The sequence below is a fragment of the Anolis sagrei genome, chromosome 9 (genome assembly GCF_037176765.1).
Source record: "Anolis sagrei isolate rAnoSag1 chromosome 9, rAnoSag1.mat, whole genome shotgun sequence".
In the NCBI taxonomy this organism is placed as follows: Eukaryota; Metazoa; Chordata; class Lepidosauria; order Squamata; family Dactyloidae; genus Anolis; species Anolis sagrei.
The window spans coordinates 24904004-24931960 of NC_090029.1; the positions used below are offsets into that span (position 1 = coordinate 24904004).

General features: G+C 41.6%; 3 protein-coding genes and 4 non-coding genes across 7 annotated transcripts in view; 6 read left to right on the forward strand and 1 right to left on the reverse strand.

Annotated features, from left to right (window-relative positions):
* The first annotated feature begins 211 nt into the window (after positions 1-211).
* RPL4 (ribosomal protein L4) lies at positions 212-12814 on the forward strand. The gene is made up of 10 exons (XM_060755371.2): positions 212-313; positions 3571-3742; positions 5769-5875; positions 6436-6574; positions 7112-7236; positions 7842-7971; positions 8255-8411; positions 10109-10192; positions 11782-11902; positions 12628-12814. The coding sequence occupies exons 1-10, from the start codon at positions 311-313 to the stop codon at positions 12718-12720; spliced, it is 1131 nt and encodes a 376-aa protein (XP_060611354.1). The 5' UTR covers positions 212-310; the 3' UTR covers positions 12721-12814.
* LOC132762798 (small nucleolar RNA SNORD16) lies at positions 3380-3480 on the forward strand. Its single transcript, XR_009630207.1, has one exon. It is a non-coding gene; the product is annotated as a small nucleolar RNA SNORD16 (small nucleolar RNA).
* LOC132762796 (small nucleolar RNA SNORD18) lies at positions 5619-5690 on the forward strand. Its single transcript, XR_009630205.1, has one exon. It is a non-coding gene; the product is annotated as a small nucleolar RNA SNORD18 (small nucleolar RNA).
* On the forward strand, positions 6268-6367 carry LOC132762797 (small nucleolar RNA SNORD16). The gene has a single exon (XR_009630206.1). It is a non-coding gene; the product is annotated as a small nucleolar RNA SNORD16 (small nucleolar RNA).
* LOC132762795 (small nucleolar RNA SNORD18) lies at positions 8030-8100 on the forward strand. The gene has a single exon (XR_009630204.1). It is a non-coding gene; the product is annotated as a small nucleolar RNA SNORD18 (small nucleolar RNA).
* Positions 12815-15654: 2840 nt separating the features above from the next.
* SNAPC5 (small nuclear RNA activating complex polypeptide 5) lies at positions 15655-26978 on the forward strand. Its single transcript, XM_060755366.2, has 3 exons — positions 15655-15781; positions 22566-22655; positions 24869-26978. Exons 1-3 carry the CDS (start codon positions 15692-15694, stop codon positions 24962-24964), a joined length of 276 nt encoding a protein of 91 aa, XP_060611349.2. The 5' UTR covers positions 15655-15691; the 3' UTR covers positions 24965-26978.
* MAP2K1 (mitogen-activated protein kinase kinase 1) overlaps positions 26891-27957 on the reverse strand; it is a 39240-nt gene continuing 38173 nt past the window's right edge. Inside the window, exon 11 of the mRNA XM_060755365.2 lies at positions 26891-27936. Within this exon, the coding sequence (XP_060611348.2) occupies positions 27820-27936 (117 nt within the window). The 3' untranslated portion in view covers positions 26891-27819. The remainder of the gene's footprint in view (positions 27937-27957) is intronic.

Sequence of the window (27957 nt, forward strand, 5' to 3'; positions counted from 1 at the left end):
TCTGGATCCTTCCGCGCAGTGAAGCGGTTTCAGGAAAGAAAGAGTCCCTCACCATTCTGAGACGGATTGACCCTATTCCTGTCACAGAGGACAATCAAATGGTGAAATGTTGCTTTAGAAAAGGCGGGTTTTTTATAAAAAAATCGTAAAAACAGTGAAGTTTGGCTCGATAGAGAAAAGGGGGCGGGGCTACGAGGCGGAAGAGTCCCCCAAAGAAGAGCGGTTGTGAGAAGAACTTCCTTTTCCGGCTGGGCCCGCGACAGAGGCGGCGGCGTGGGGAGTTCCTCCGCGACTCGGGAGCGGCGCCGTCATGGTGAGAGGCAGCCTTTGGGTAATAAAGGGACTGTTGGGAAGGAAGGAAGGAGAAGGGAGGCAGAGAAGCCGAGGAAGAGAAGGGAGGAAGGAAAGGAAAGGAGCGAAGGAGGAAAGCCACCATTCCAGGAAGGCCGGCCAGGCGCCATTTTGGATCGCCGCGTGGAGGCCTTCAGGCAGAGAGAACAGGCCTTAGGCACGGGGATAACATGATCTCAGGCATGGGCAAACTTCAGCCCTCCTGGTGTTTTGGACTTCTACAATCCCTAGGAGCCTGTGGAACACATCTCACCACACTAAAACAGTGGATGTGGCTCATAATGAGACATGCCGCATTATCACGGGGTGTCTGAGCCTTGCACCACTGGAGAAATTACACTGCTTAGCCGGTATTGCACCACCTGATATCCGCCGGGAAGTAGCAGCCAATAGTGAAAGGACCAAGGCAGAGACATCTCCAGCTCATCCCCTTTTTGGGTATCTAGAAATAGTTTTCTAAGATCTACAGAGACACTTACTGGAACACCTCAGCAAGTGAGAGTCCAAAAGTGGCAGGCTCAAACCCAGAACCTCAACCAATGGCTGATACCAAATGAGAGACTCCCCCCTAGGCACACAGAGGACTGGGCGACATGGAAGGCGCTGAACAGACTGCGCTCTGGCACCACGAGACGCAGAGCCAACCTTCAGAAATGGGGCTACAAAGTGGAATCCTCGACATGCGAATGCGGAGAGGAGCAAACCACTGACCACCTGCTGCAATGCAACCTGAGCCCTGCCACATGCACAATGGAGGACCTTCTTGAAGCAACACCAGAGGCACTCCAAGTGGCCAGATACTGGTCAAAGGACATTTAATCAACTACCAAACTCACAAATTTTGTATTATGTCTATTTGTTTGCTTTGTTCTGTTAGAAATGTAATATAATTCACTGGCTGTCCTGACACGAAATAAAACAAAACATAATAATGTTAATTATATATTGCATATTACATGTAATATTACTAAGAATATTATGGGATAGTGGCATAGTACAATATAGTAATATATAATACTAATATTGTACTATGCCAATAATATAATATTATAATATAATGGAGCTTCTGGTGGCGCAGTTGGTTAAAGCACTGAGCTGCTGAGCTTGTTGACCAAAAGGTCACAGGTTCAAATCCGGGGAGCAGCGTGAGCTGTCAGCCCCAGCTTCTGCCAACCTGGCAGCTTGAAAACATGCAAATGTGAGTAGATCAATAGGTACCGCTCCGGTGGGAAGGTAACAGCGCTCCATGCAGTCATGCCGGCCACAGGACCTTGGAGGTGTCTATGGACAACGCCGGTTCTTCGGCTTAGAAATGAAGATGAGCACTTAATGTCAGGGGAAAACCTTTACCTAATAATATAATACATTGAATGTACATTTAACTCGTAAGCCACTCTGAGAGAGAGCGAGGTACAAATGTAGTAAGTAAATAAAAACATTGTATATTTTTAATTTGATAATGCTTTTATGTCAAGCCGCTCTTGAGGCTCTTTTGGGGAGCCAAAGTGGGGTATAAATAAAAATTTATAACTAATAAAATAATAATTTATAACTGATAAAATAAAGGGATCCCAAGTAGCTTGATCAGCTATATAGACATAATAATAAGTAATATACTTTTTTCTGTATCAGGAGCGACTTGTGGAACTGCAAGTTGCTTCTGGTGTGAGAGAATTGGCCGTCTGCAAGGATGTTGCCCAGATGTTTTGATGTTTTACCATCCTTGTGGAAGGCTTCTCTCATGTCATCTGTGCTCTCCCTGGATTTGAACCTCCGACCTGTTGATCTTCAGTCCTGCTGGCAAAGGGTTTAACCCAGTGCACTACTGGGGGCTCCTGGTAAAACATATATAATTACATATGTATAAATAACATACATAAACTAAATTGTATCCTAGTGCTTTTATGGCAAGATGCTTTGGATGGCTTGACATAAAAACGATAGCCTCATTTAAAATATACAAATATTAAAACAGAATTAAATATAAAGAGTATTAAAAGATTCACAGTTAAAATCATGCAAATATATTTGATGCATATATTCAAACCTAAAACCACAACACCCCCTGAAATTGATCTTTAAAATCTTCATCTTTAAAAGCCTGTGGGGTCTCTTCCAACTCTAGGATTCTTTGCTGAAAAATAAGAATGGTATTGCAGTCATGCTCTGGTTGCAAAATATTTTACATAGAGATGTGATTTGCCACTTAGAACACTAGGCAGAATCAGTCTGTGGTTGAATCCAGCACAGCCCTCCTTGTAGTAAGTGCCTTTAATCTCAGAGGAATCCGAAGACAGCCTGTATAACAGAATAGAAAAATGCTTTTTTGAAGTTTCATATGCTGCAACCCTCTCAGAAATACCTCTTTGGTAAGCTTCCAAGAGCTGTGATCACACTTTTCAACAAGACCCCCTTGCCTGTTTTACAATTTGATGACCCAGTTTTCAAATCTAAATACCATATTTGCTGGAATATGTTGCTCACCTTTTGGGATTAAATTATCTTGCCAAAATTGGGATGCAAATGAGATTTGAATCATCTTAGTGCTGAGCCAAAGAGGAAACTGCACCTGAAGCGCCTCTTTTAGGGATGTCATCTCTAATGTAATGGTCATGGCTAAGTGTTCTGCAATGCTGGGATTTGTAGTTTGTTGAGGCATCGGCATTCTTTGGCAGAACAGGCTCAAGACTTTGTAAATGTAATTAAAGTACATTCGTTTTACAACATAGATGCACTCCTAAGGGTTTCTTTTTTTGCTGTTGCAATCTTTGGGGTACGAACACCTTTGCTTTTAAAGAAGGAATTCTAAGCAGGCAGCCATTGTAATGTCCAAATTATAAAGAGTACCCCTTTTACTGCTGTCCTTTTACTTTTTTGGTTTCAGTGTTTTGAAAATTGAGGTGTATATTAGATTATTGTATGTCACTCACTGATAGTAACACTTAGGCAAAGAGTGGGCACATCTAGTCCTGATGTTGCATTTATATTAGGACTGGATGTGCACTTCTTTATATATGACTGCACATATTGCTATGATGTTGTAATTTGCGTCGTATCCGGTGTTCAGGGACAGTTGCCTGCTGTCCATATGCTGTCACCGATGAGCTGAAGATTCTCTAAAACTGAGCAATATTTGTTCTTGTTTTGAGCAGCGTAACTTTGAGTGGAATTTGTCTATTATAACAATCTTTTCTTTTGTGTCTCCCCACCCAAATCCAGGCTTGTACTCGGCCTTTGATTTCTGTGTATTCCGAAAAGGGGGAAGTGTCCGGTAAAAATGTCACCATGCCGGCTGTGTTCAAGGCCCCTATTCGCCCAGATATTGTGAACTTTGTTCACACCAATTTGCGGAAGAACAGCAGGCAGCCCTATGCTGTGAGCGAACTTGCAGGTACGTTTCAAAACAGTGCTGTGGAGATTCAGGGTTTCTTAGTGGTGTCCCAGTGGGTTTTAAATAATAGATTAGCTTAAGTCTTTTGTAATGCTGAATATCAGAAGTAGTTCTTATTTTTGGATTTTATGAAGGCTCTCATTAGAAAATGCACAAGTATGTGAGTGAACTACAACGTCCATCATCCTGGGTCTATCTCTTCCCATCCCCCCAAACCTCGCCATTATTTTAAGTTGGTTATGAGGGATCTGTGTGCTGAGTTTGGTTCAGATCTGTTGGTGGGAGTCGAAAGGCTCTCTGGATGTGGGAGCCATCTTGGAAAACACTTTTTAACACAAATAGAAACATACATACAAACATTTTCACTTTTACTATGTGTGTGTGTGTAATATATATATATATATATATATATATATAGTCTATTATATTATATAGATGTTCCAGTATGCATTTGATGATGGTTAGGTCCCTGTTAATGTACGCTAAACCCTAATTGACCGATAGATTGTACTTAGCATTTTATCCCCAGCCCTGGCCCTATACTCTTTTTTTTTTTTTTTTTTTGCTTAAGTCCATGCTCAGCCCTCTCTAATTCTGATCATGCCCATCGAATTCCTGGTTATTGGTTGTTGAGGTTGCTTTTGATTTTATTTATTTATTTATTTATTTATTTACGGTTCTTATATTCCGCCCTTCTCACCCCGCAGGGGACTCAGGGCGGATTATAGTAAACACATATATGGCAAACATTCAATGCCAGTTTGACAAACAACATTTAACAGACAAAGGCTATTTAACTTTTTTCTGGCCGCCAGGGGAGCTGCTGCTTTTCATCGTCCATCAACGACACCAATGAAGTTCTTCCGCATTCCACATTCCCCGGAGTCTTCTTTCTTTATGGCCTCATAAATTAGTTAAATTTAGCCTCCCACACAAGGTGGTCCCTTATTTTCCTACTTGACAGATGCAACTGTCTTTCGGGTTGCAAAGGTCGACAACGGGCTACACAATGGCTGGACACCCACTCCAGCCCGGGCTGGCTTCGAACTCATGACCTTTTGGTCAGAGTGATCTTAATGCAGCTGACACTCAGCCAGCTGCGCCACAATCCCTAAAACCTATATATGTTTTATACCTTGTTGCTTTTAATTGTTTAATTAGATTGTTATATGTTATCTTGCTTTAACTGTGTTTCATTCAGTTTATACACTTTGTTGTTTGCTCTGGGCTTGGTCCCTCATGTAAGCCATCCGAGTCCCTTTGGGGAGATGCTGGTGGGGTACTAAAAAGTTTTTAAGTTATTATATAATATATACAGCCAATCTCTGAGTCACAAACATCCAACTTACAAACAACTCATAGTTACAAAGGGGGTTGAGACAACAGGAAGTGACAGAAATCATCTCGGAAGGGAAATTAACTCCTGGAAGAGTCATCATGGTGAAAAGGTGTCTCAACTGAATCTTTATCACTGACTCTTGTTTCCACAACAAGCCAAATTTTCCAAATCCAATTCTCACAGAGACAGAAAGTGAGGATATTATCCAAAGCTTGTGTGTGTGGCTGAAGTTACCCTTTTAAAAGTTTCCATTCTGACTTGCATACAAATTCAGCTTAAGAGGAAATCTACAGAACTTGTTCATTAACATGGGGACTGCCTATCATTTTATTGATATAGATGTTGAAAAGTCTTAGTTGTCAGTTTTATGCCACGAGTTCAATGGAATGTGAAATACACAGTATATGTTAGATTATTCCTTTAGCTCTGTTTATGTGTTGCTCATTTGAAGAGGCAACATGGATGCTTCTAGGCTGCTGTGTGTTTTTTCACATTTTGGGAGATTGTGTTCTGCAAGAGCTTTCTTCCTGTGCCACATAACTATGATGAGATTCCACTTCTATGGTCCGTGTTTCTGAATTCTGTGATCTTAGTGGAAGTTCTGACGTTGGCTTTTTCAGGTTCAGGGAAACTGCGTCAAAATGTTTGATTAGCAGGTAACGAATATTGTACTGCTTTCCCTTCCAGGGCATCAGACCAGTGCTGAATCATGGGGCACCGGCAGAGCTGTGGCTCGTATCCCAAGGGTTCGCGGAGGTGGAACCCATCGGTCTGGCCAGGGTGCCTTTGGCAATGTATCCTTCATTCTGGCTGCCCTTCCTGAGAATCCCTTTAGGAGAGAAACTCCTCTTTTGAAGTAAATGTCAATCCTAATGCTATCACTTAAGGCAGGCCTGACTTAACAATCAGACCCCTTTCACATAGCTGAACAAAATCCCTCATTTTCTGCTTTGAACTGAGATATGTGGCAGTGGACTCAGATAACCTAGATCTTGTGGGATTTTCTGGCTTGATATTCTGGTTTATATAGCTGTGTGAAAGGGCCCTTGCTGTTATGATTTATATCCCACCTTTCTTCCTGCATAGCTGCCTTCATAGTAGATAAACTAGCTTTGATAGCCAATAATACTATGCCATTTGAAATCTGAGGCAGTTTGAAAGTACTCAGAAAAAACAGACCCAGGCTTGCCATGATGTCGTAATTTGCGTCTGACTCTGCACTCAGCGACAGTTGCCTGCTGTCACAAGGCTGGTGCAGATGGTTGGTGACCAGCTAATTCTGAGCAAGGCTGAAAGGGCTGAGGGGACTTCTGTAATGAATATTATAGTTGCATCCTTTATGCAGAGTAAATAGATGTGTCGTGGAGGCCGCATGTTTGCCCCGACCAAGACTTGGCGACGCTGGCATCGTCGGGTGAACATCACCCAGAAGCGCTATGCCATCTGCTCTGCTTTGGCGGCTTCAGCTCTTCCGGCACTGGTGATGTCTAAAGGCAAGTATTTTGGGGACATATTTAGACCATGCAGCAGAACTGCAGTTGGAGGGTAGAAGTATAGCCCAGAATCCTGGAGGGAGCAGGTATTTTATTAACCGTTGCTTAAAAAAAAAGAGAAATTGTACTGAGCAACATAAAGGAATTTTAGATCTGCTCGTATGCCCTTCCACAAACGCCACTATCACCTTTCGTCCATGTCCCAGCATTATTTCCATTTTAACTTTACATTTGGCCTTCCCACTGTTTTTAATTTTGTGTTGTCTTATTGATAATGTTGTATATTTTATTGTCTATGTTTTATCTTAATTGCTTGTACTGTTGTTGATTTGCTTGTATTGTTGTATTCGGGCTCGGCCTCATGTAAGCCGCACCGAGTCCCTTGGGGAGATGGTAGCGGGGTACAAATAAAGTGTTGTTGTTATTATTATTATTATTATTATTATTATTTCTTCTCATAGTTTAGGCTCATTAATAATCACAATCTTGTCCTTGTAATCAGGATAACACTTAATCTCCAAACTTCCTCTCTGCCAGGCCATCGCATTGAGGAGATCCCAGAACTTCCTCTGGTTGTCGAAGACAAAGTTGAGGGTTACAAAAAGACAAAGGAAGCAGTCCTGCTCCTCAAGAAGCTGAAAGCCTGGAATGATATAAAAAAGGTGAGCAGGACATTACTTTTAAAACGAGTGGTTTTGGTATCGATTGAAATATTTGTATTGTTTTCTAATAGCTAGAGATCTTGTGGTACTTTGGTTGTCCCTGGACTGATGATAATAATAATGATAGCAATGGTAATAATAGGTTTTATTTATTACCGCCCTCTTCTGACAGCTCAAGGTGGTGCACAACATATTCAAAAATATTTAAATATAAAATATACACAATGAATGACATAGAGAAAATACAAAAACATATATTAAAAAACCCTGCAGATACAGATACAGAATTGTGATATTGCGAGTCTGAAAATATATATTTCACCCATTATTAGAATGTTGTTGCTTTTTTTAATACAAAGCCTAGTATCCGATTTCATTTACATATTTCTGTATGGCAGTTAGTAACTAATCCAAGAATATTCCTCTGAAGTTATGTAAGCATATTTGAGTTTTCGTTGTCTCTGCAAAGTGATGAATTTTTCACTGGTCCGTGTTTCAGATGAACAATGGTGATGGTGAAGTTCTGAGTTGGACAGATCCATTTGTTCACGCAGAAAGTGTGTGGTGTGTTTGGATTTCAACAGCTTTGTTGTTTTGTACACTAGGTCTATGCCTCCCAGCGCATGCGCGCAGGCAAAGGGAAGATGCGGAATCGCCGTCGCATCCAACGCAAAGGACCCTGCATTATCTTCAATGAGGACAACGGGATCATAAAAGCTTTCAGGAATATCCCAGGTAGCTGTTGCTTACAGAACAAGGTGTATGGTCTTGAAAGTTTGTGGGCAGAAGGGCTAAAAAATGATGAGATTCCACTTCATTGGTCCGTGTTTCTGAAACACATGATTTGGTGGAAGTTCTGATTCAGTTAAATAGTGGGATACAAGACTCCTACTTTAGAAGGAGAAATTTGATAGGTATCTAGCATATTAGCACCCAACACACAATTAGATCTTCATATTTGGCAGTTGTGGCTATTTCCTAACTTGGAGGATATAAAACACGTTTTTTTCATTAACAGGAATTACTGTTCTCAATGTCAACAAGCTGAACATCTTGAGACTGGCTCCTGGCGGTCATGTCGGACGTTTCTGCATTTGGACTGAAAGCGCTTTCCGCAAATTGGATGATTTGTATGGCACTTGGCGCAAGCCGGCTACCCTGAAGAGCAACTACAAGTAAGCTTGTTTTCGCCCAATCAGTAGAAGTTAGAGATGTCTGGTCCTTTTTTACTTCCTAATTAAGAGTAGGAACTGAGGAGATTGAAACATTTTGGAGATTGGTCTCCAAATCAAGACAAGCCAAAGATGGGCATCAAGAAAAGTGCCGTGTTTTGACTTAATCTGAATTGTGAGTTTTATAGTCTCAAATTGACACAATCATGCATGTCCAAGCCAAGAAATCAAACTTTCCCCATGTCTATCTGTAATTTTTCTTCTCTGACTTCAATGCCTGTCTCTATTATGTTTTCTACAAGCATCCTTTTTATCACTTTTTCTGTAAACTTTTCCTTGTGTTCCCAAACAATTTCCTGTCTGAAAAGTTTACAGAAAAAGAGATAAAAAGGATGCTTGTAGAAAACATAATAGAGACAGCAGAAGGAAAATTACAGATAGACAGGGCCTTCCTATGAACCATCAAAGAGGTTAAGAACTTCTGGGAAGGCCCTGCTCTCAGTCCCACCTTTTTTGCACATGCGGTTGTCGGGGGGAGAGATAGGGCCTTCTCAGTGGTGGCTCCTCGGTTCTGGAACTCAACCCCAGCGAGATTAGATCAGCGCCCTCACTCCTGGCCTTCAGAAGGAAAACAAAGACACAATTGTGGGAGTGAGCCTTTGGCCAGTAAAGTAATGCAGACCAAGAAATAATTAGTGAATATGTGCAATGACAGTTGGAATGTCTACGGTTTATGATTTTGGATCATGTTTTAATGCTTTGTGTTAATGTTTAAATGTTGCTTATGTCTTACGTTCAATGGTTTTAATGATTTTAATTTATAGTTATATGTTACTGTTTAGTTATTATGATTTCTTAACATATGTTGGCATTAGTATGTTGTAAACCATCTTGAGTCCCCCAGGGGTGAGAAAGGCAGTATATAAAAACAGTAAATCATAAATTCTGAAAACAATTTTCACTCACTTCCTTTCCCCTCCTATCTCCTCAGATAACTCGATCTCTTTCTACCTTTCGCGCAGATATCCATCCTTCGCCTTAGTGGCATAATTATAACATCCTATCTTATCCACATTCCTTCACCCCTTCCTTGCTCCTTGTCACTCCCTCCTTTTTTTCTCTTTAACCCATTCTAACATTGTGAAATTCACTTCACTCATTTTCCTGGTCCAAACAGAGTGTTTCAGGTTTGAGTTTTATCCTCCTAGAAGAGGAAAAGGTGCTCATCAACACAGTTTGAATGCATTTGATAGATACAAATACATAGGGGAACAGCAAAATATCAATGTTAATAATAATACATAGCAGCAGATTGGAGGGTGAATCCTATCCCCAGCCAAAAAGTCCTTGATGGGGGAAATAGTTAAAATAGATGGAGTTTGGAGGCTGCCTTGTGTCTTCCAGGTATTGCTTATTTACATTCACAGTTAGGTGGAGACCTCTCCTTTGGAGGCTGTTAAACAGAGGTTGGATTGCTAACTGCTGGATGGGCTTTGATTGTGCTTTTCCTGCATGAGAGCAACCTTATGTTCCTCTACCAACCTCTTCCAACTCTATGATTCTTATTTTTTATCATCCCTTACTTCCTTTGGAACCGATTCCAACTATAGCCCTTTTGATACTAGGTGTAAGGCAGAAATGACTTGTTTATTGGAGTCCTGTGATGGCTAATAATGTACACGTGGTCTGTTTAAACGCAGCTTGCCAATGCACAAGATGACCAACACTGATCTTGGAAGGATCTTGAAGAGTCAGGAGATCCAGAAGGCCCTGCGTGCACCAAAGTAAGTCCCTCTTGAAAATGTTTTAAGGTAGTTGCTTTCAAACAAAAGGAATAGGACACTGCTTCCATAAATGATTTGGATGAATGAAAGTAAATGAATGCAGTGATGCTTGTCCTGGTATTCCAGTAGAAACTAATAAAAGATGTCACACTTGTATCTGTTAATTAATCCATCAGTTTGTTTTCTAAAAGCCTAGTTTTCATAATGCATAAGTAATCTAACCCCCGTTGATTCATAAAACGACCCAAATTCAAGCAGAGTCCTATTCACTCCTGGAACAATACTAGTTAATATTATGTTGAACCTTCAACTCAAGAACAATCAACATAGTTATCTCCTTTTGCATCCTAAGAGTATCCCATTAAAACAGCGTTTCTCAACCTTCCTAATGCTGCGACCCCTTAATACAGTTCCTCATGTTGTGGTGACCCCCAACTATAACATTATTTTTGTTGCTAATTCATAACTGTAATTTTGCTGCTGTTATGACTTGTCATGTAAATAGCTGATATGCAGGATGTATTTTTAGTCACTGGACCAAATTTGGCACAAATACCCGATACGCCCAAATTTGAATACTGGTGGCATTATGGGGATTGGTTTTGTCATTTGGGAGTTGTAGTTGCTGGGATGTATAGTTCACTTACATTCAAAGAGCATTCTGAACTCCACCAGTGATGGAACTGAACCAAATTTGGCACACAGAACTCCCACGACCAAAAGAAAATACTGGAAGGGTTTGGTGGGCATTGATCTTGAGTTTTGGAGTTGTAGTTCACCTGCATTGAAAGGACACTGTGGGCTCAAACAATGATGGATCTGGACCAAACTTGGCACAAATACTCAATATGCCCAATTGTGAATACTGGTGGAGTTTGAGGAAAATAGACCGTGACATTTGGATGTTGCAGTTGCTGGGATTGATGATCACCACTCAAGGAACATTCTGAACCTCATCAATGATATATTGGATCCAAACTTCCCACACAGAACCCCCCTCACTAACAGAAAATACTGTGTTTTCTGATGGTCTTTGGCGACCCCTCTGGCACCCCCTCGTAAACCACTGGTGGAGAAAAGCTGCTTTAAAATATCAAACAATGGAGTCCAGGCTCTCAGTGTGATCACACGGCCCTGCGGCTGACTATTGCAGAGATCTCTAGTTCTTTTGGGTTTCTCTTTGCATGCTCCTTATTTCTCATAACATTATGTAACAAACTTGGAAAAATGTTCCAATCCTGGTTTGAAAGTTTTTATTTATCTGTTTTATTGTGTGGTCCTTACTTTTAATGTAACTGTTCTACTCCAGAAATTTGTTTTTGTGGCTTGAATTTGGTTGAGAGTCATTGAAAAACGAGAGGGGAATGTGCTATTGCATGATGTCCCTTCCACAAAGACAAAGTTTTGTCAGTTCAATAAACTTTCCCCATGTTCTTATGATAGATCCAATTAACAAAAATCATGTTACATAGTGTAATCTGGTGCTAGCACCATCCTAGGACCTTTCCTATTTCCAGGCTTATTGTCTTCATACCTGCTTTGTTCTCCCTTCCTGTAAATCACTCCTGTTCTTTCCAATCTCTCTTCAGGAAAAAGATTCACCGCAGAGTTCTTAAGAAAAACCCACTGAAGAATCTGAGAATTATGATTAAGCTGAACCCATACGCCAAGACTATGCGGCGCAACACCATTCTGCGCCATGCTAAAAATGTGAGTGTGCTTATTAACAAAAGACCCTCCTTATACGTAAATGTACAGCAGAGTAACTTACTAGCACCAGTGTGACCCAGCACCAGTAGCCCAAAGTGATAAAAAGAACAGAAACACACAGACCAATGTTATCTCTTCCATAGGAGGCTTTCTTTACAGCAAAATAATAAATATAGTTGCAGTATTTACAAAAACAAGGTTTCCACAACACAAATAAAGTTCATTATATTTCCTTCTTTGCTTCCATACTGGGCTTCTCATGCAGATGAACAGCTTCGCTCTCATAGAGCTTCTTCTCACACCAAACTTACACAGGACCTTCACACAGTAGCTTTACGCACTAAGGCGTACCTCACACTTGAGGCCTTCTCTCACTGAGACCTCTCACAGACTCAGGGCTACAGGCACACGTTATATAGAACTGCAGCTTTTGCAGAGTCATGATATCCATTTAACCCTTTCAGTGCTTGACTCACATTTGTAATTAAAAATACCTATAGTTAATTTTTAATATTTATGACAGTCTAAACCAGAGTACAATTATATATATATATATAGAGAGAGAGAGATAAAGGTTTTCCCCTGACATGAAGTCCAGTCGGGTCTGGGGTGTGGTGCTCATCTCCATTTCTAAGCCGAAGAGCCGGCATTGTCCGTAGATACTTCCAAGATCATGTGGCTGGCATGACTGCATATATCTAACATTCTTGTCTATTTCCTTGCAGCACAAACTCAAAGAAGAGAAAGCAGCGAAGGGGAAGGAAAAGGCTCAAGCTGCTGCCGCCGCCGCTGCTGCAAAAAAGGAAAGTGCGGCTTAAACCTGACAATAAAAAAGAGTTGGCGCTTGGCCTGCTTCAGTGCTGAAAAGGGCTGTACTGTGTATGACAGTGAATAAAAAACAATTTACCCAAAGCTGTATCTTTTTTTCTTTTGTTCATTATTATATAAGCACCAAAAGGCATTCAGAAATCCAGCAGAGCTTAAGACGAAAAAGGTTCTTAAAATGGGGTTTTATGTATAGTGCTAAATAAAAAGCAAGGTGTATTCTTTGCTTTCCTTTTCACTTGTTTTAAGGCTCAATTGGAAACACGGAGTATAGAAATCCTTGCGTAAAACAATGGCAAGCCCTAACTACCACTTTTTCTTTTAATAGGGTTGCAAATCAGTTAACAGCAGATCTAGAACAAATCTAGAAACTCATTATCATCTTTAATTTTTCCTCCCAGAAATTGAGAGTCATGATGTCTTATCTATCAAAATGAGATGCAGGATGCATAAAACCATACTAAAATGCGACCAAAACTAAAATAGCAATGACATCACATTTAAGATTATTCTTATTGGAGATCATAGTTGCTTTTATCTATTATTATTTCCTCAATTTTCTCTGTAAAAAACAGACTCAAAGCCATTTACAATTAAACCAATTTGTATTAAAACCTAAAAATACAAGAGGGTAGATCTAAAAGTTTTGCCTCATGCGTCATAAAAAGGTTATGAATGAACATACAACAGAAATTGGACAGATCATAGCCTGAACTATCCTCTACACAAAGCAACTGTTCAGCATAGGTTTTATTTATCGTGACAGGAAAGAACCAAACAGTTGCATTTTTAAAAAAGCACAAGGTTTGCAAACTTGCAGTTTTGTTAAATGTCCTTTGACCAATAGCTGGCACTTGGAGTGCCTCTGGTGTTGCTATAAGCAAGTCATATAAGCTCAAAACCAACCTTAAAAACTCCGGCATAGACACTGAGAACTGGGAAGCCGTGGCCCTTGACTGCTCCAGCTGGAGGTCAGCTGTGACCAGCAGTGCTGCAGCATTTGAAGAGGCACGAATGGAGGGAGAAAGGGAGAAGCGTGCCAAGAGGAAGGCGCGTCAAGCCAACCCCGACCGAGACTGCCTTCCACCTGAAAACCAATGCCCTCACTGCGGAAGAAGATGCAGAGCAAGAATAGGGCTCCACAGCCACATACGGACCCACAAGAACACTGGAAGACAATCCTCGGAAAACAAGGGATCACCTAAGTAAGAAGTAGTAAGCAAGTCCTCCATTGTGCATGTGGTAGGGCTCAGGCTGCATTGTAGTAGGTGGTCTGTGGTTAGCTCTTCTCCATACTCGCATGTTGTGGATTCCACTTGTTGGCCCCATTTCTTAAGGTTGGCTCTGCATCTAGTGGTGCCAGAGTGCAGTCTGTTTAGCACCTTCCAAGTTACTCCGTCTTCTGTGTGCCCAAGAAGGAGTCTCTCATCTGGTATTGGCGATTAATTGAGGTTCTGCCACTTTTGGACTCTTGCTTGCTGAGGTGTTCTGGTGAGTGTCTATGTAGATCTTAGAAAACTATTTCTTGAAATAAAGTCGTTTATGTGCTGGCTGATTTTCAAATGGGATGGGCTGGAGATGTCCTTTCACTATTGGTTGCTACTTCCCGGCGTAAAGCTTTCGACATTAAGTCTAGTCCTGTCCAACTCTGCTGGGTGGTGCTCATCATTTCAAAGCCGGCATTGTCCGCAGGCATGACTGCATGGAACACAGTTACCTTCCCACTGGAGCTTATCTATTCGCATCTCTTCCTACGAACCCACCAGGAACTTGAGATCGTTGGAGGAGACCCTGCTCTCGATCCCGCCTGCTTAGCAAGCACGTTTGGCGGAGACGAGAGACAGGGCCTTCTCTGTGGCGGCCCCTCGGCTGTGGAACTCCCTGCCTAGGGATATTAGATCAGCCCCCTCCCTCCTGACCTTTCGAAAAAGAGTGAAAACTTGGCTTTTCGAGCAAGCATTCGGAACCTCAGCATAAACAGACAAACTTGAATCGGAAAATGACCCAGGAACGACCAAGACGATGGAACGGATGAGGATTTGAACGAGAGGATATAGTTTTTAATTTTTTTATTGTTCATTGTTTTATTATTTTAAATGTACTGTAATGTTGCTTTTTTTGCTTTTTATCAATGTATGTATTTTAGCCCCCGGTGGCGCAGTGGGTTAAAGCACTGAGCTGCTGAGCTTGTTGATCGAAAGGTCGCAGGTTCGATTCTGGGGAGCGGCGTGAGTTTCCACTGTCAGCCCTAGCTTCTGCCAACCTAGCAGTTCGAAAACATGCAAATGTGAGTAGATCAATAGGTACCGCTTGGCAGGAAGGTAACGGCACTCCACGCAGTCATGCCGGCCACATGACCTTGGAGGTGTCTACGGACAACGCGGGCTCTTAGGCTTAGAAATGGAGATGAGCACCACCCCCCAGAGTTGGACACAACTAGACTTAATGTCAGGGGACTACCTTTACCTATGTATTTTATATATGGCATCAAATTGTGCCGACTCTGTACGCCGGCCTGAGTTGCCTTTGGGCTGATATGGGCAGGATAGAAATAGCATAAATAAATAAATACATAAATATTGATCTACTTACCTTTGCATGTTTTTGAACTGCTAGGTTGGCAGAAGCTGGGGCTAACAGCAGGAGCTCATCCCGCTCTCTGGATTCGAACCGCCAACCTTTCAGTCAAATATGGGACAGTGTTTAAGAAATCCCCCCCCCGCCTCCCCCTACATTTGAAATGGAATAGCCCATTCTCCAATCAACTGTTTCCAGTCTTTCCCCCTTTTAGGAATGGTAGCTCCTCCCACACCAGGGGGTGTCCAATAGGAAAGCGGTCCCCTCTCGCTTCCGCCCTTGAGGAAGATGGCGCCGCTTCCCTCGCCTTACCTTCTTTAGGCTACGTCACATTGAAAGCCGCAGCCTTAGCGTTGTCGTCATCGGCCCGCGCCGGAAAGGAGCAGGATGCTGAGCCGCCTGCAGGAGCTGCGCAAGGAGGAGGAGACGCTGCTGCGGGTCAAGGCGGCGCTCCACGACCAGCTCCACCGCCTCAAGGTCCGGCTCATCTGCATATGCTAATGAGGGCCCTAATAAGGGGGGGTTGGTTGTCATGGCTTCCCCGTGGAGGCTGAGAGAGTGTGACCCTTCCCTTTCCCCTTCATTGGGGGTTGGGGGCCTCCCCGTGAGAACCACCACCACCATTCCTCTGAGGCTGAGAGAGTGTGGCTTGGTCGCATCATCATAGATTGAAGGTTATGATTAGATTGAGTTATTGAATTATTGATTGAACAATAAAAACAACATGCTGAGGCTGAGAGAGTGTGACTTGATTGCATAATAATAATAATTGAAGGTTATGATTAGATTGAGTTGTTGAATAATTGATTGAATAACTGAATAAAAACAAGATGAGACTGAGCGAGTGTGACTTGATTGCATAATAATAATAATAATAGATTGAAGGTTATGATTAGATTGAAGGTTATGATTAACAGTGCTCTGTGCAGTCATGCCAGCCACATGACCTTGGAGGTGTCTACGGACAACACTGGCTCTTCGGCTTAGAAATGGAGATGAGCACCACACCTCAGAATCAGACATGACTGTACTTAATGTCAGGGGACTACCTTTGCCTTTACCTATGATTAGATTGAATTATTGAATAACGGATTGAATAATTGATTGAACTATGAAAACAACAGGCTGAGGCTGAGAGAGTGTGACTTGATTACATAATAATAATAATAATAGATTGAAGGTTATGATTAGATTGAATTAGTGAATAATTGATTGAACAATAAAACAACAGGCTGAGGCTGAGAGAGTATGCCTTGATTGCATTATTATTATTATTATTATTATTGAAGGTTATGATTAGATTGAATTAGTGAATAACTGAACAATAAAAACAACAGGCTGAGGCTGAGAGAGTGTGACTTGATTGCATAATAATAATCATAATTGAAGGTTATGATTAGATTGAATTAGTGAATAATTGAATAATTAAACAATAAAAACAACAGGCTGAGGCTGAGAGAGTGTGACTTGATTGCATAATAATAATAATTGAAGGTTATGATTAGATTGAATTGTTGAATAATTGATTGAATAACTGAATAAAAACAAGATGAGGCTGAGAGAGTGTGACTTGATTGCATAATAATAGATTGAAGGTTATGATTAGATTGAATTATTGAATAACTGATTGAATAATTAATTGAACTAAGAAAACAACAGGCTGAGGCTGAGAGAGTGTGGCTTGATTGCATAATAATAGATTGAAAGTTATTATTAGATTGAATTAGTGAATAATCGAACAATAGAAACAACAGGCTGAGGCTGAGAGAGTGTGACTTGATTGCATAATAATAGATTGAAGGTTAGGATTAGATTTAATTATTGAATAACTGATTGAATTATTGATTGAACAATAAAAACAACAGGCCAAAGCTGAGAGAGTGTGACTTGATTGCATAATAATAATAGATTGAAGGTTATGATTAGATTGAATTATTGAATAACTGATTGAATAATTGATTGAACTAAGAAAACAACAGGCCAAGGCTGAGAGAGTGTGACTTGATTGCATAATAATAGATTGAAAGTTATTATATATTTATTTATTTATTTGCTTCACTTGTATACCGCTCTTCTCAGCCCTCAGGCGACTCAACCAATTCAACAGTACAAAACAGATCATTAATCAATTAAAACAGCAATATCAATTAATTCACATCAAAACATCAATCCAACAATACAACAAAATAACAATTCATCACGTCTCATCAATAGAATCAGCATCCACTCTCATTGTTCATTAATCCATATTCCAATAATTGCACTGCTTAGTTGAAAGCCTGTTCGAAGAACCAGGTTTCCACTCTCTTCCAGAATGCCAGATAGGAGGGGGCCGATCTGATGTCTGTAGGAAGGGCGTTCCACAGCCGAGGGGCCACTATTGAGAAGGCCCTGTCTCTCGTCCCCGCCAGGCGTGCTTGTGAGGCCGATGGGACTGAGAGCAGGGCCTCCCCAGATTGAATAATTGAATAACTGATTGAATAATTGATTGAACTATGAAAACAACAGGCCAAGGCTGAAAGAGTGTGACTTGATTGCATAATAATAATAATAATAATTGAAGGTTATGATTAGATTGAATTAGTGAATAATTGAACAATATTGATTGAATAATAAAAAAATAATAGAATGAAGAGGAAAAAGATGATTCCCTTCAAAAAGTTCACTTATTTTTGGGATGAGGGTCTGTCACTAATAATCATATAGTGACTATAGTCATTATAATAATAATAATACTACATTTATCAGAGGCTGAGAAGGATCCCCCGGTGGCGCAATGGGTTAAACCCTTGTGCCGGCAGGACTGAACACCGACAGGTCACAGGTTTGAATCCGGGGAGAGTGCGGATGAGCTCCGTCTGTCAGCTCCGGCTCAAGATGCCGGGACATGAGAGAAGCCTCCCATAAGGATGGTAAAACATCAAAACATCCGGGCTTTCCCTGGACAACATCCTTGCAGATGGCCAATTCTCTCACACCAGAAGCAACTTGCAGTTCTCAAGTCGCTCCTGACATGGAAAAAAGAGGCTGACAGAATGTGACTCATTCAAGCTCACAGCAGTCCCTTGTTTATAGGCTAGAAAGCTTTTATTCCCCACCCCACCCCTATAAAATGCCCACCAAAGAAAATCATATTTGCGGATTTTATACACTATACAGCTTAAATGTCAATATGAATGAAACCACTTCTCTCTTTCCCTTTGCCTCATCTATGTCTGGATGGCCATCTGTCAGGAGAGATTTGATCCCACCCTCGGATTCTATTATTCTATACACTTCTAAGATGGAAACAGTCAAGATGGACTAGATAATGATGGATACTCCATCAATGGAGGCCTTTAAAGGGAGGCCAGAGGGTCATCTGCTGGGAAGGTTTGGTTGGTTCCTTCATTTATGGCACAAAGAAAAGGGTTGGAGTGGATGGCCTTCGGGTCCCTTCCAACTGTAAGGATCTGTGTTACGTTCTTGTCGTGCGCCTTCCAGTTCTTTGAGACTTGTAGTGATTCTTCAAGTGCTGCAAAACCTATTGCAGAATTTTCTTGCCAAGATTTGTTCAGATTTGCTCTCCTTAGAGGCCAAGAGAGTGACTTGCCTCAAATATCTGTGTTTCCTTTTGTATTATTCTTAGTGCAAAACTGCCTCCTGGAACTGATATCTTGGGCAGCCTCAGTATCGAATATAACTCCTTATCAGACAAGCCTATTAATTGTTGTTTAAATTTGGTATTAAACTGTTGATCCCATTCCTTTTGGTTTCCCCAAAACAGAAAAATAGTAAGTTACGTGCACCTTCTGAAAGGGACATTTCTGCTTTAGTTTTTAATTTACACATTGTATGGTTTTTAATGTTAGTCCTTTGAGTCTCTTTTGAGAGAGAAGCAGGGCATAAATGCATATAAATGCATATGGTTTTGGACGATGAGTCTAATAGTAAAGGTAGTGGTTTTATATGTTTTTAAAGATTTGAATGTACCGTATATACTCAAGTATAACCCGACCCGAATATAAGCCGAGGCAACAAATTTTACCACAAAAAACTGGGAAAATATATTGATTCGAGTATAAGCCAAGGGTAGGAAATGCAGCAGCTGCTGGTAATTTTCAAAATAAAAATAGATACAATACAATTACATTAATTGAGGCATCAGCAGGTTAAATGTTTTGAATATTTAAATAAAACTATAATTTAAGATAAGACTGTCCAACTCTGATTAAACCATTATTCTAACCTTCTTCAATGTAAATGTGCTTGCATATCCTTCCAATAAAAATAGAGTAAAATAATAAATGTAGTAATACTGCTACTAATAATAGAGTAAAATAACGGAAATGTAATAATAACAGTAATAATAGAGTAAAATAATAAATATAATAAAAACGATGTTAAAGTAGAATGATCAATGTAATAATAATAACAACAACAGTACATTTATTACGTATTTCTAACAGGGTGAAATAATAAATAACCTTGACTCGAATATAAGCGGGCTTTTTCAGCCTAAAAAAAGGGCTGAAAAACTAGGCTTATACTCGAGTATATACAGTATGTATTTTATAATTGTTTATTGTAATTTTCACATTGTTTTAATGGCATCAAATAGCTGCCTATGCTGTAAAGCCACCTTGAGTCACCTTCGAGTTCGAGAAAGGTGGGGTAGAAATATCGTAAATAAATAAATAAATATTATGTGTTATAATAATCATAATGGATAATAATAATGTATGATCAACATCCAGCGGTCTTGCTCTTGGCAGTTGGCATCTAATTAGGAGGATAGGAAGAATAACATATAAATACACAAATGGGCTTGTCTAAGTCTTTAGCTCAAATGAAATCTTTACAGTTGGGGTTTGCATTTCTAACTAGGAAAGAAAAAGTTGCAGGTTCATTAACCCATCTTTGTTTGTGCCTATGGCTCATTCCCCCCCCCCCCCCCCCCCGTAGCTATAAAAAGACCTTGACAAAGGATCTCACCACCAAACCTCATGTTTGCATTGTTTGAATGCCACAACAGTGTTAAGACTGTGGCCTGAGGAATGGCGGAAGAGGAAGGCATACACACACACACAGAGGGCAGCAACATTATACATAAATAGGCTGCCACCAGGGAATGTGCTTTCCGGAAGGGATTAGGCCTGAACCTTGCTGCATGTGCAGCACATTGCTTGGTGTGATGCCAAGGTGGGTCAGATGTTGTTTAGGCCTTTGGAGACTCCATTCACCTGCAAGTGGGCTTTGGAAGCACTGAAGTTGGCTTGTGTTGATTTCCTAGCACAGATACTCAATGTTGTCTGGGCTTACATTTTCCTTATGGCTCTTCTTTCCTTTCCCTCATACACCTTCATCCCTTACCTTCACTCATAAACACATCTGTCCCTCCCTCCTTCCCTCCCTTTTCTTTCCCTCTCCTTCCTTCATACATCTTCTTCCCTTGCTTTCTCACAATATACCTTTCTTCCTTTCTTTCTTATTTCCCCCTCCCTTCTTTCTCTTTCCTTCCTTCGTTTCTTTCATATATCTTCTTCCCTTGCTTTTTTACACACATCTTCTCCTTCCTTCCTTCCTTCCTTCCTTCTTTCCTTCCTCTCTCCCTCCCTCCCTCTTTCTTTCTTTCTTTCTTTCTTTCTTTCTTTCTTTCCCTTTTCCCCTCTCCCTTCTTTCTCTTTTTCCTTTCTTCATTTCCCTCATCTACCTCCTTCTTCCCTTGCTTTCTCTCATACACCTGCCTTCCTTTCTTTTTCTTTTCCTTCCCCTTTTCTCTCTCTTCTTTTTCGTTCTTTCCTTCCTTCATTTCCCTCATCTACCTCCTTCTTCCCTTGCTTTCTCTCATACACCTTCCTTCCTTTCTTTTTCTTTTCCTTCCCCTTTTCTCTCTCTTCTTTTTCGCTCTTTCCTTCCTTCATTTCCCTCATCTACCTCCTTCTTCCCTTGCTTTCTCTCATACACCTTCCTTCCTTTCTTTTTCTTTTCCTTCCCCTTTTCTCTCTCTCTTCTTTTTCGCTCTTTCCTTCATTTCCTTCATATACTTTCTTCTTCCCTTGCTTTCACTCATACACCTTTCCTCTTTTTCTTTCCCTTCTTTCTCTCTATCTTCTTTTTTCTTTCTTTCCTTTTTCCCTCACATACCCCCTTCTTCCCTTGCTTCCACTCATAAACTTGTCTGTTTCTTTTCGCTCCCTCTCCCTAGCTCCCTTTCCCTTCTTTTTCTCCGTTTCCTTCATAAATCATCTTTTCCTCTTGCTTTTCCACACACATCTTCCTTCTTTCTCTCTCTCTCTCTCTCTCTCTCTCTCTCTCTCTCTCTCTTTTCCTCCCCTCCCTTCTTTCTCTCACTTTCCTTTGTTTCCCTTATACACCTTCTTCTATTGCTTTCCCTCATACGCCTTCCCAACGCACCTACCTACCTACCTTCCTTTGTTTCTCTCTCTCTCTCTTTTTCTCCCTCCCCCCCTTTTCTTTCTTTCATAGCTTCCTTCATTTCTCTCAAAAACCATACCCCCTTCCTTCCTTTCTCTTCTTTTTCTTTCTTTTTTTCCCTGACGCTCATACACATTTCACCTAGCACCAAATAATTCCAAACATACTTTGATTTTTGGATGGGTAGATAGATAGATACATTACCCATTCTTGTTTCTAGATCTCTCAAGGTGTTCATTTCAGAAATCTCTAACCAGCATTCTCCCCCCCCCCCTTTTTTATGTACCTCTTACAAAGGGAATATTTCTCTGTGGGGTTTTTTTTTATTAAACAGAAAGCAGAACAGGGTTTCTTCTTTTGATGTAGTTATGAATCTTGGGTGTAATTTATATATTTTGTTGTGTTTGCTGTTCCATTTTCACTCTTCTCCAAACTCCTTCTCTTGTTGCAACAGTTAAGTCCCATCTTGTTTACTCCTTTGACTTTACTCCATTTTATGAATTACAGTGAAGAAAACGAGGCAGGAACCATATTCTAAGCATGTTGTGGCCATTTGTTATTGCTGCTGCTGCTGAGCAGAAAGTGCAGCAATTGGCTGGTAAGGGTAAGCAATATCATGCTTACCTTTGAGATGTTCTGGACTATAATCCTCATAAGAGCCTGCAAAAGCAAAACTAAGGGGATATATAGTCCAGAATAACACTTTCAAACCAGGAACAGAACGTTTTTCAAATTTTGTTACATATAGTGTAGTTGTTTCATGTTTGGAAGCGAATTTAGAGACTATGTTGCTTTACAAGAAGGTAGGGATTCAAGACTAATAATGGCTGCGATTCCTTTCCAGGTGGAAGAGCTGGCGCTGCAGTCCATGATCAAGGAAAACGAGGGGACAGTGCCGGTCTCATCCGCTGCCGAAATGGAGGAGGAACAAAACGTAAGCTATGGCATTATGCAGGGCTGGTTGCTCCTGTTTTAACCTTTCAGATCCAACCTTGAATGATGGACAGGGCGGAGAGCTTGGCTCAAGGAAGAAAACGTTCCTTGAGAGCCATGTTTAGAGATCGGAAAGGATTTTCCCATTGAGGAGGGGGCAAGCATCTGTTTCTGCTGCTCTGGAGGCAAGGACACAACTGAGCCATGGATTCAAATGGCAGGAAAGAAAGATTCCAGCTAAACATTAGAAAGAACTTCTTGATGGTAAGAGCCATTTGGCAGTGGAATATATTGCCTTGGAGTCTTCTTCTCTGAAGGTTTATAACCCAGGAACAAACATTGCATTCCATAGTGTAATTCAATGAAAGCAAACCTAGCAATTCTACAGAGTAATCTTCTGCAGCCTGGTGCTCTTCAAGGACAGCTTCTTATTAATGACACATGCACATGGGGAATTATTATTATTATTATTATTATTATTATTACTATTTTGGACTTGCTGAAGATATGGGACCAGTGTGTTTAGTGTAGCTGGCATACTGTTAGTGTTGTTGCCATCTGCAAAGATGGGGCCAACAGTGATGCAGCAGCTAAAAAAGCCAGTGAGATTTTGGGCTGCATCCAAAGGGGTCTAGTGTCTAGATCAGGCATGGGCAAACTTCAGCCCTCCAGGTATTTTGGACTTCAACTCCCACAATTCCTAACATCCTCTGGTGCCCTCCTTTTCCTTTTCTTTTCCACTTATTTATTATTATTTATTTATTTATTTCTTGCATTTATTGACCGCCACTCTCAGCCCTAGGGCGACTCGTGGCGGTGAACAGCAACAAAGAAAGACAGTATACAATAAATCACTACAGTACAAATCAGACAAGTACAACATAACATATACTTATGCTAAAAATCCGCTTCGTCAAGTCCTGGGGTCATAGCTGAATTCGTAGTCCTAGTTCATTCCAGTGTCGTTAAGCAGCTGAGAGTGAAAAGAAAGGGGCTGAGGTTCTTAAAAATTGTGGGAGTTGGAGTCCAAAACACTTGGAGAGCCCAAGTTTGCCCATGCCCAGTCTAGATCAAGGGAAGTAATGGTGCCTTTCTAAAGAGGCTTTGGTCAGGCCTCTTTACCTGGAATACTGTGTCCAATTCTGGGCACCACCGTTCAAAAGAGATGAGGGGAGCCATGTTTATGCGGTCCTAAGGAAAGGGGAGCAGGTTTGTTTTCTGCTGCCCTGGAGACTAGGACTTAATGGAACCATGGGTTCAAGTGACAGGAAAGGAGATCCCACCTGAACATTAAGAACTTCCTGACCATAAGGAAAGTTGTTCAACAGTGGAACTCTCTGCCTCAGAGTCCAGGGGAAGCTCCTTCCTTGGAGGCTTTGAAACACAAGCTGGATGGCCATCTGTCTGACGGATTTTGATTGTGCTTTTCCTGCACAGCAGAAAGAGGTTGAACTGGATGGCCCCTGGGTTTGATATTTATTATTATCATTATTATTATCATTATTACTACTACTACTACTATTATAACAGAGGCTGGATGGCCATCTGTTGGGGTGCTTTGATTGTGCTTTTACTGCATGGCAGAATAAAGGGGATTGGACTCAATGGTCCCTGGGTTTGCTCCTATTACTACTACTACTCCTTCTATTATTATTACAGAGGCTGAATGGCCCCTGAGTTTGCTATTACTACTACTACTACCACTACTACTACTACTATTACAGAGGATGGGTGGCCATCTGTCGGGGTGCTTTGATTGTGCTTTTTCTGCACGGCAGAATAAAAGGGTTTGGACAGGATGGCCCCTGGGCCTGCTCCTATTATTATTATTATTATTATTATTATTATTATCATTATTATTACAGAGACTGGATGGTCATCTGTCAGGGGTGCTTTGATTGTGCTGTTCGTGCATGGCAGAAAGGGGTTGGATTGGATGGCCCCTGGGTTTGTTGTTATTATTATTGTTGTTGTTATTGCAGAAGCTGGATGGCCATTTGTGGGGGGTGCTTTGATTGTGGTTTTACTGCACAGCAGAATAAAGGGGGTTGGACTGGATGACCCCTGGGGTCTCTTCCAACTCTATGGTTCTTTGATTCTAAGTTGTTGTCCATGTACTGAAAGTATCCCTGCATGCCTTGCAATCCTTATTTACAAGGAAGCTCTTAGGTTTGTTGGCTTGCATTAACTAGATGCTTTGTTCCCCCTTGACAGATGGACAACGAAGAAGCGATCAACCAGACTAAACTCCAGCTCCAGATGTGTGTCAGTGAAGAGGAGGAAGAGGAGGAGGAAGAATCGGATTCCTAAAACGGGACACACAGCCTCTTTTCTCAGGAAGCTCCCTGCCCACCGTTCAAGGAGAAACAGTGTCCCCCGACCTTTGCTGCAAAGAGGAAGCAGCACTTGGTTTCAGTGAGGCTTCCGGAGGTGGCCACAAAACCGGGGGTCTGAGCCGGGGGGCTTGCGCCATGGACGCAGCAATGCCAATGTAGCACAATTTCCTTTTCCAAAACACACGCAACACTCATTTTGAGCCGAGTAGCATTTGGGAGATGCCACACGCACCGCTCTCACAGCAATAACTGAGCCTCGAAGCATCTGCTGCTGCTAAAATATATATATCTATAGGGTCTCAAAGCCCACATTGAAATGCCTCCAGCCCAAGTAGATCAACCCAAAAGTGGTTTGGGGCCCTTTGCATGTAGCCCTTGGGCCGCTCATGAAACCACTCCGGAAGTGGGGAGATGCCTCGATTCTAGGTATCGTTTCTCCCATTGTGCGGAACCTTTAAACATTTAGGGGAAATCTGGATTTTCTTTTTTACAGTGTTATGTGGAAAGACTGGCTTTCCAACTGTTGTCAGATGATGCTAGGTCCCTTTACCTTTTGGTCCCGGGAAAAAGGGGTCAAAATGGAAGTCAAGTTGTAATGGTGACTTGCCCCAGTTGTTTCCAGTTTGGAGCATTCTTTCTTACGCTCTCTCTAATCCTAGAGCAAGTCTTGGCAAAGCAGTTCTCTAAATATGGTTGCCCTCCCTAGCAATTGGCAAAGAAAGCTGAGAATTTGAGGCTAAACAACGTCTGAACGGCTCTGGTTTGACCACATGTGAAGGAACGGCATCTTTGCTGCAATAATGATGCAGAAGTGAGCCTAATTATATTCCTGTTTCCTTTCTTTTCCCCATTCTGGCTGTATTTGTTTCCCTCCCCATCTTCCTCTAATTGATTATTGATCAGGACCAAGGAAAATTGGGAATGATCAGTATTGGGATACAATAATGCTGGAGCAAGGAAGAAACCCACATTATTTGGAGGGGAATTACAGCTCCCAGGCTCATCCGGCGGCCATGTTTACAAGGGGAGAATGGGAGTGTGTCGTTTTGCCAAGTTGGGGTTAGAATGAGAAAACAAACAAGCTTCGAGTTTAGATGAACATCAGTTCTCTATTATCGAAGACTTTCATGGCCGGAATCACTGGGTTGTTATAAGTTTTCAGGCTATATGACCATGTTCCAGAAGCATTCTCTCCTGATGTTTCGCCTGCATCTATGGCAGGCATCCTCAGAGGTTGTGAGGTCTGTTGGAAACTAGGCAAGTGGGGCTGATATATCTGTGGAATAATGTCCAGGGTGGGAGAAAGTACTCTTGTCTGTTGGAGGCAAGTGGGAATGTTTGGTTAGCATTGAATGGCTTTGCAGCTTCAAAGCCTGGCTGATTCCTGCCTGGGGGAATCCTTTGTTGGGAGGTGTTAGCTGACCCTGATTGTTTCATGGTCAGGAACTTCCCTGTTTTTGAGTGTTATTCTTTATTTACAGTTATGATTTTAGAGTTTCTTAATACTGGTAGCCAGAAAAAAACTGCAAGGCTAATCAATGCTAATCAAGGTGGACAATTGCAACATTCACACCTACATCAAACAGACAAGAGTCTGGGCACCCTGGACATTCCACAGATATATAAACCCCATTTTTCTAGTTTCCAACACACCTCACAACCTCTGAGGATGCTTGCCATAGATGCAGGGGAAATGTCAGGAGAGAATGCTTCTGGAACTTGGCCAGACAGCCTGAAAAACTTAGAACAACCCATCAGTTCTCTAGTTTCTTGCAGGAAAAGCCAGACAAGTGATGGGAGGATTCTCTAATAGGGAATGTGCCCAATTTCCATCTTAAAAGGCCTCGAGTCTTGTTTTAATTAACAGCATTAATGCCTGAAAGAAACCACCTTCCCTGAGTAACACCATGATCTATTTATTAGTGTAGGATTGAACTGCGGAACATCTGACAGAATGAAATGATTAAAAAGGATTTTCCAAACACAAACGTCTATGCAGTTTTTCTTCGTAAGCAAAAGTTGGCTGGTCTTTGGAGGAGGAGGAGGAGGAGGAGGAGGATTTCAGTGCATTTCCTTCTTTTGGCTGAGAGCATTAGTCTTATCGCTGCCTGTCCTTAGAATACAAAACAATCAGGGAGTCGGGCAGTGTCGTTCCCACCTTTTCAACAAGAGACTTTACGAATAAATAGGAGTGTCATCCGTGGTTGAAGATCTTGACCCGTCCCATACCAATTTAGAAGTCTTTGCAAAGGTCAGGAGAGTTACTTTGATCTCAGCTTTGGAGCAGATCATGGTCAAACTTCTTTGGGAGCGGCCTTCCCTAATGATTTAACCTGAGAGACTTGGATAGGCAGGACTGAGAAAGGACCATCAAGTTACAAGGAAAGAAAGGCGGTTGACAACAATTGAGGTGGAGATGAGGACGCACTTCGCATTTGGAAAGGATGCTCTTGTTCGCTTTGAAGCATCGCGTGTTTGGTCAGTTGGCAAATAAGTTGTCAATTAGAAACATATTAATTTAGGACCCTTGGGGGGAAAAAGGAAGGAAGGAAGAGGCGACACAGGGAGGAAATAATTTGGCACATGTGAAGTAGGGCAATATTTTGTGGTGGAAATACACATGGTTGCCCGCCAAGCGGAGAAAAGCTCTGAGAAGATGGGGCCAAGACTGTGTTGGTTGAAATGGCTATAGGAGGAGGAGGCAGTGGTGGCAGGTGGCGATCCACCAAGCGACCACCCCGGTGGGTTTCCGTCTTGGAGGAGGAGGAAGGGGCACTCCGTCGAGCTCCCCTTGGAATTGAAGATCCTCAATTCACCCCAATTCGAGAGTCAGACCCCGCCACCAACGTGGGTTGGGGTACTGGGCTGGTTGAGGCCGATAGTGGCGCACAGCCATCCCGCAAAGTCCACCTCGTCCGCCTCGGAGCGCTTGATGAACGCGTGGACCTGGCGGGAAGTAAGGAGAAG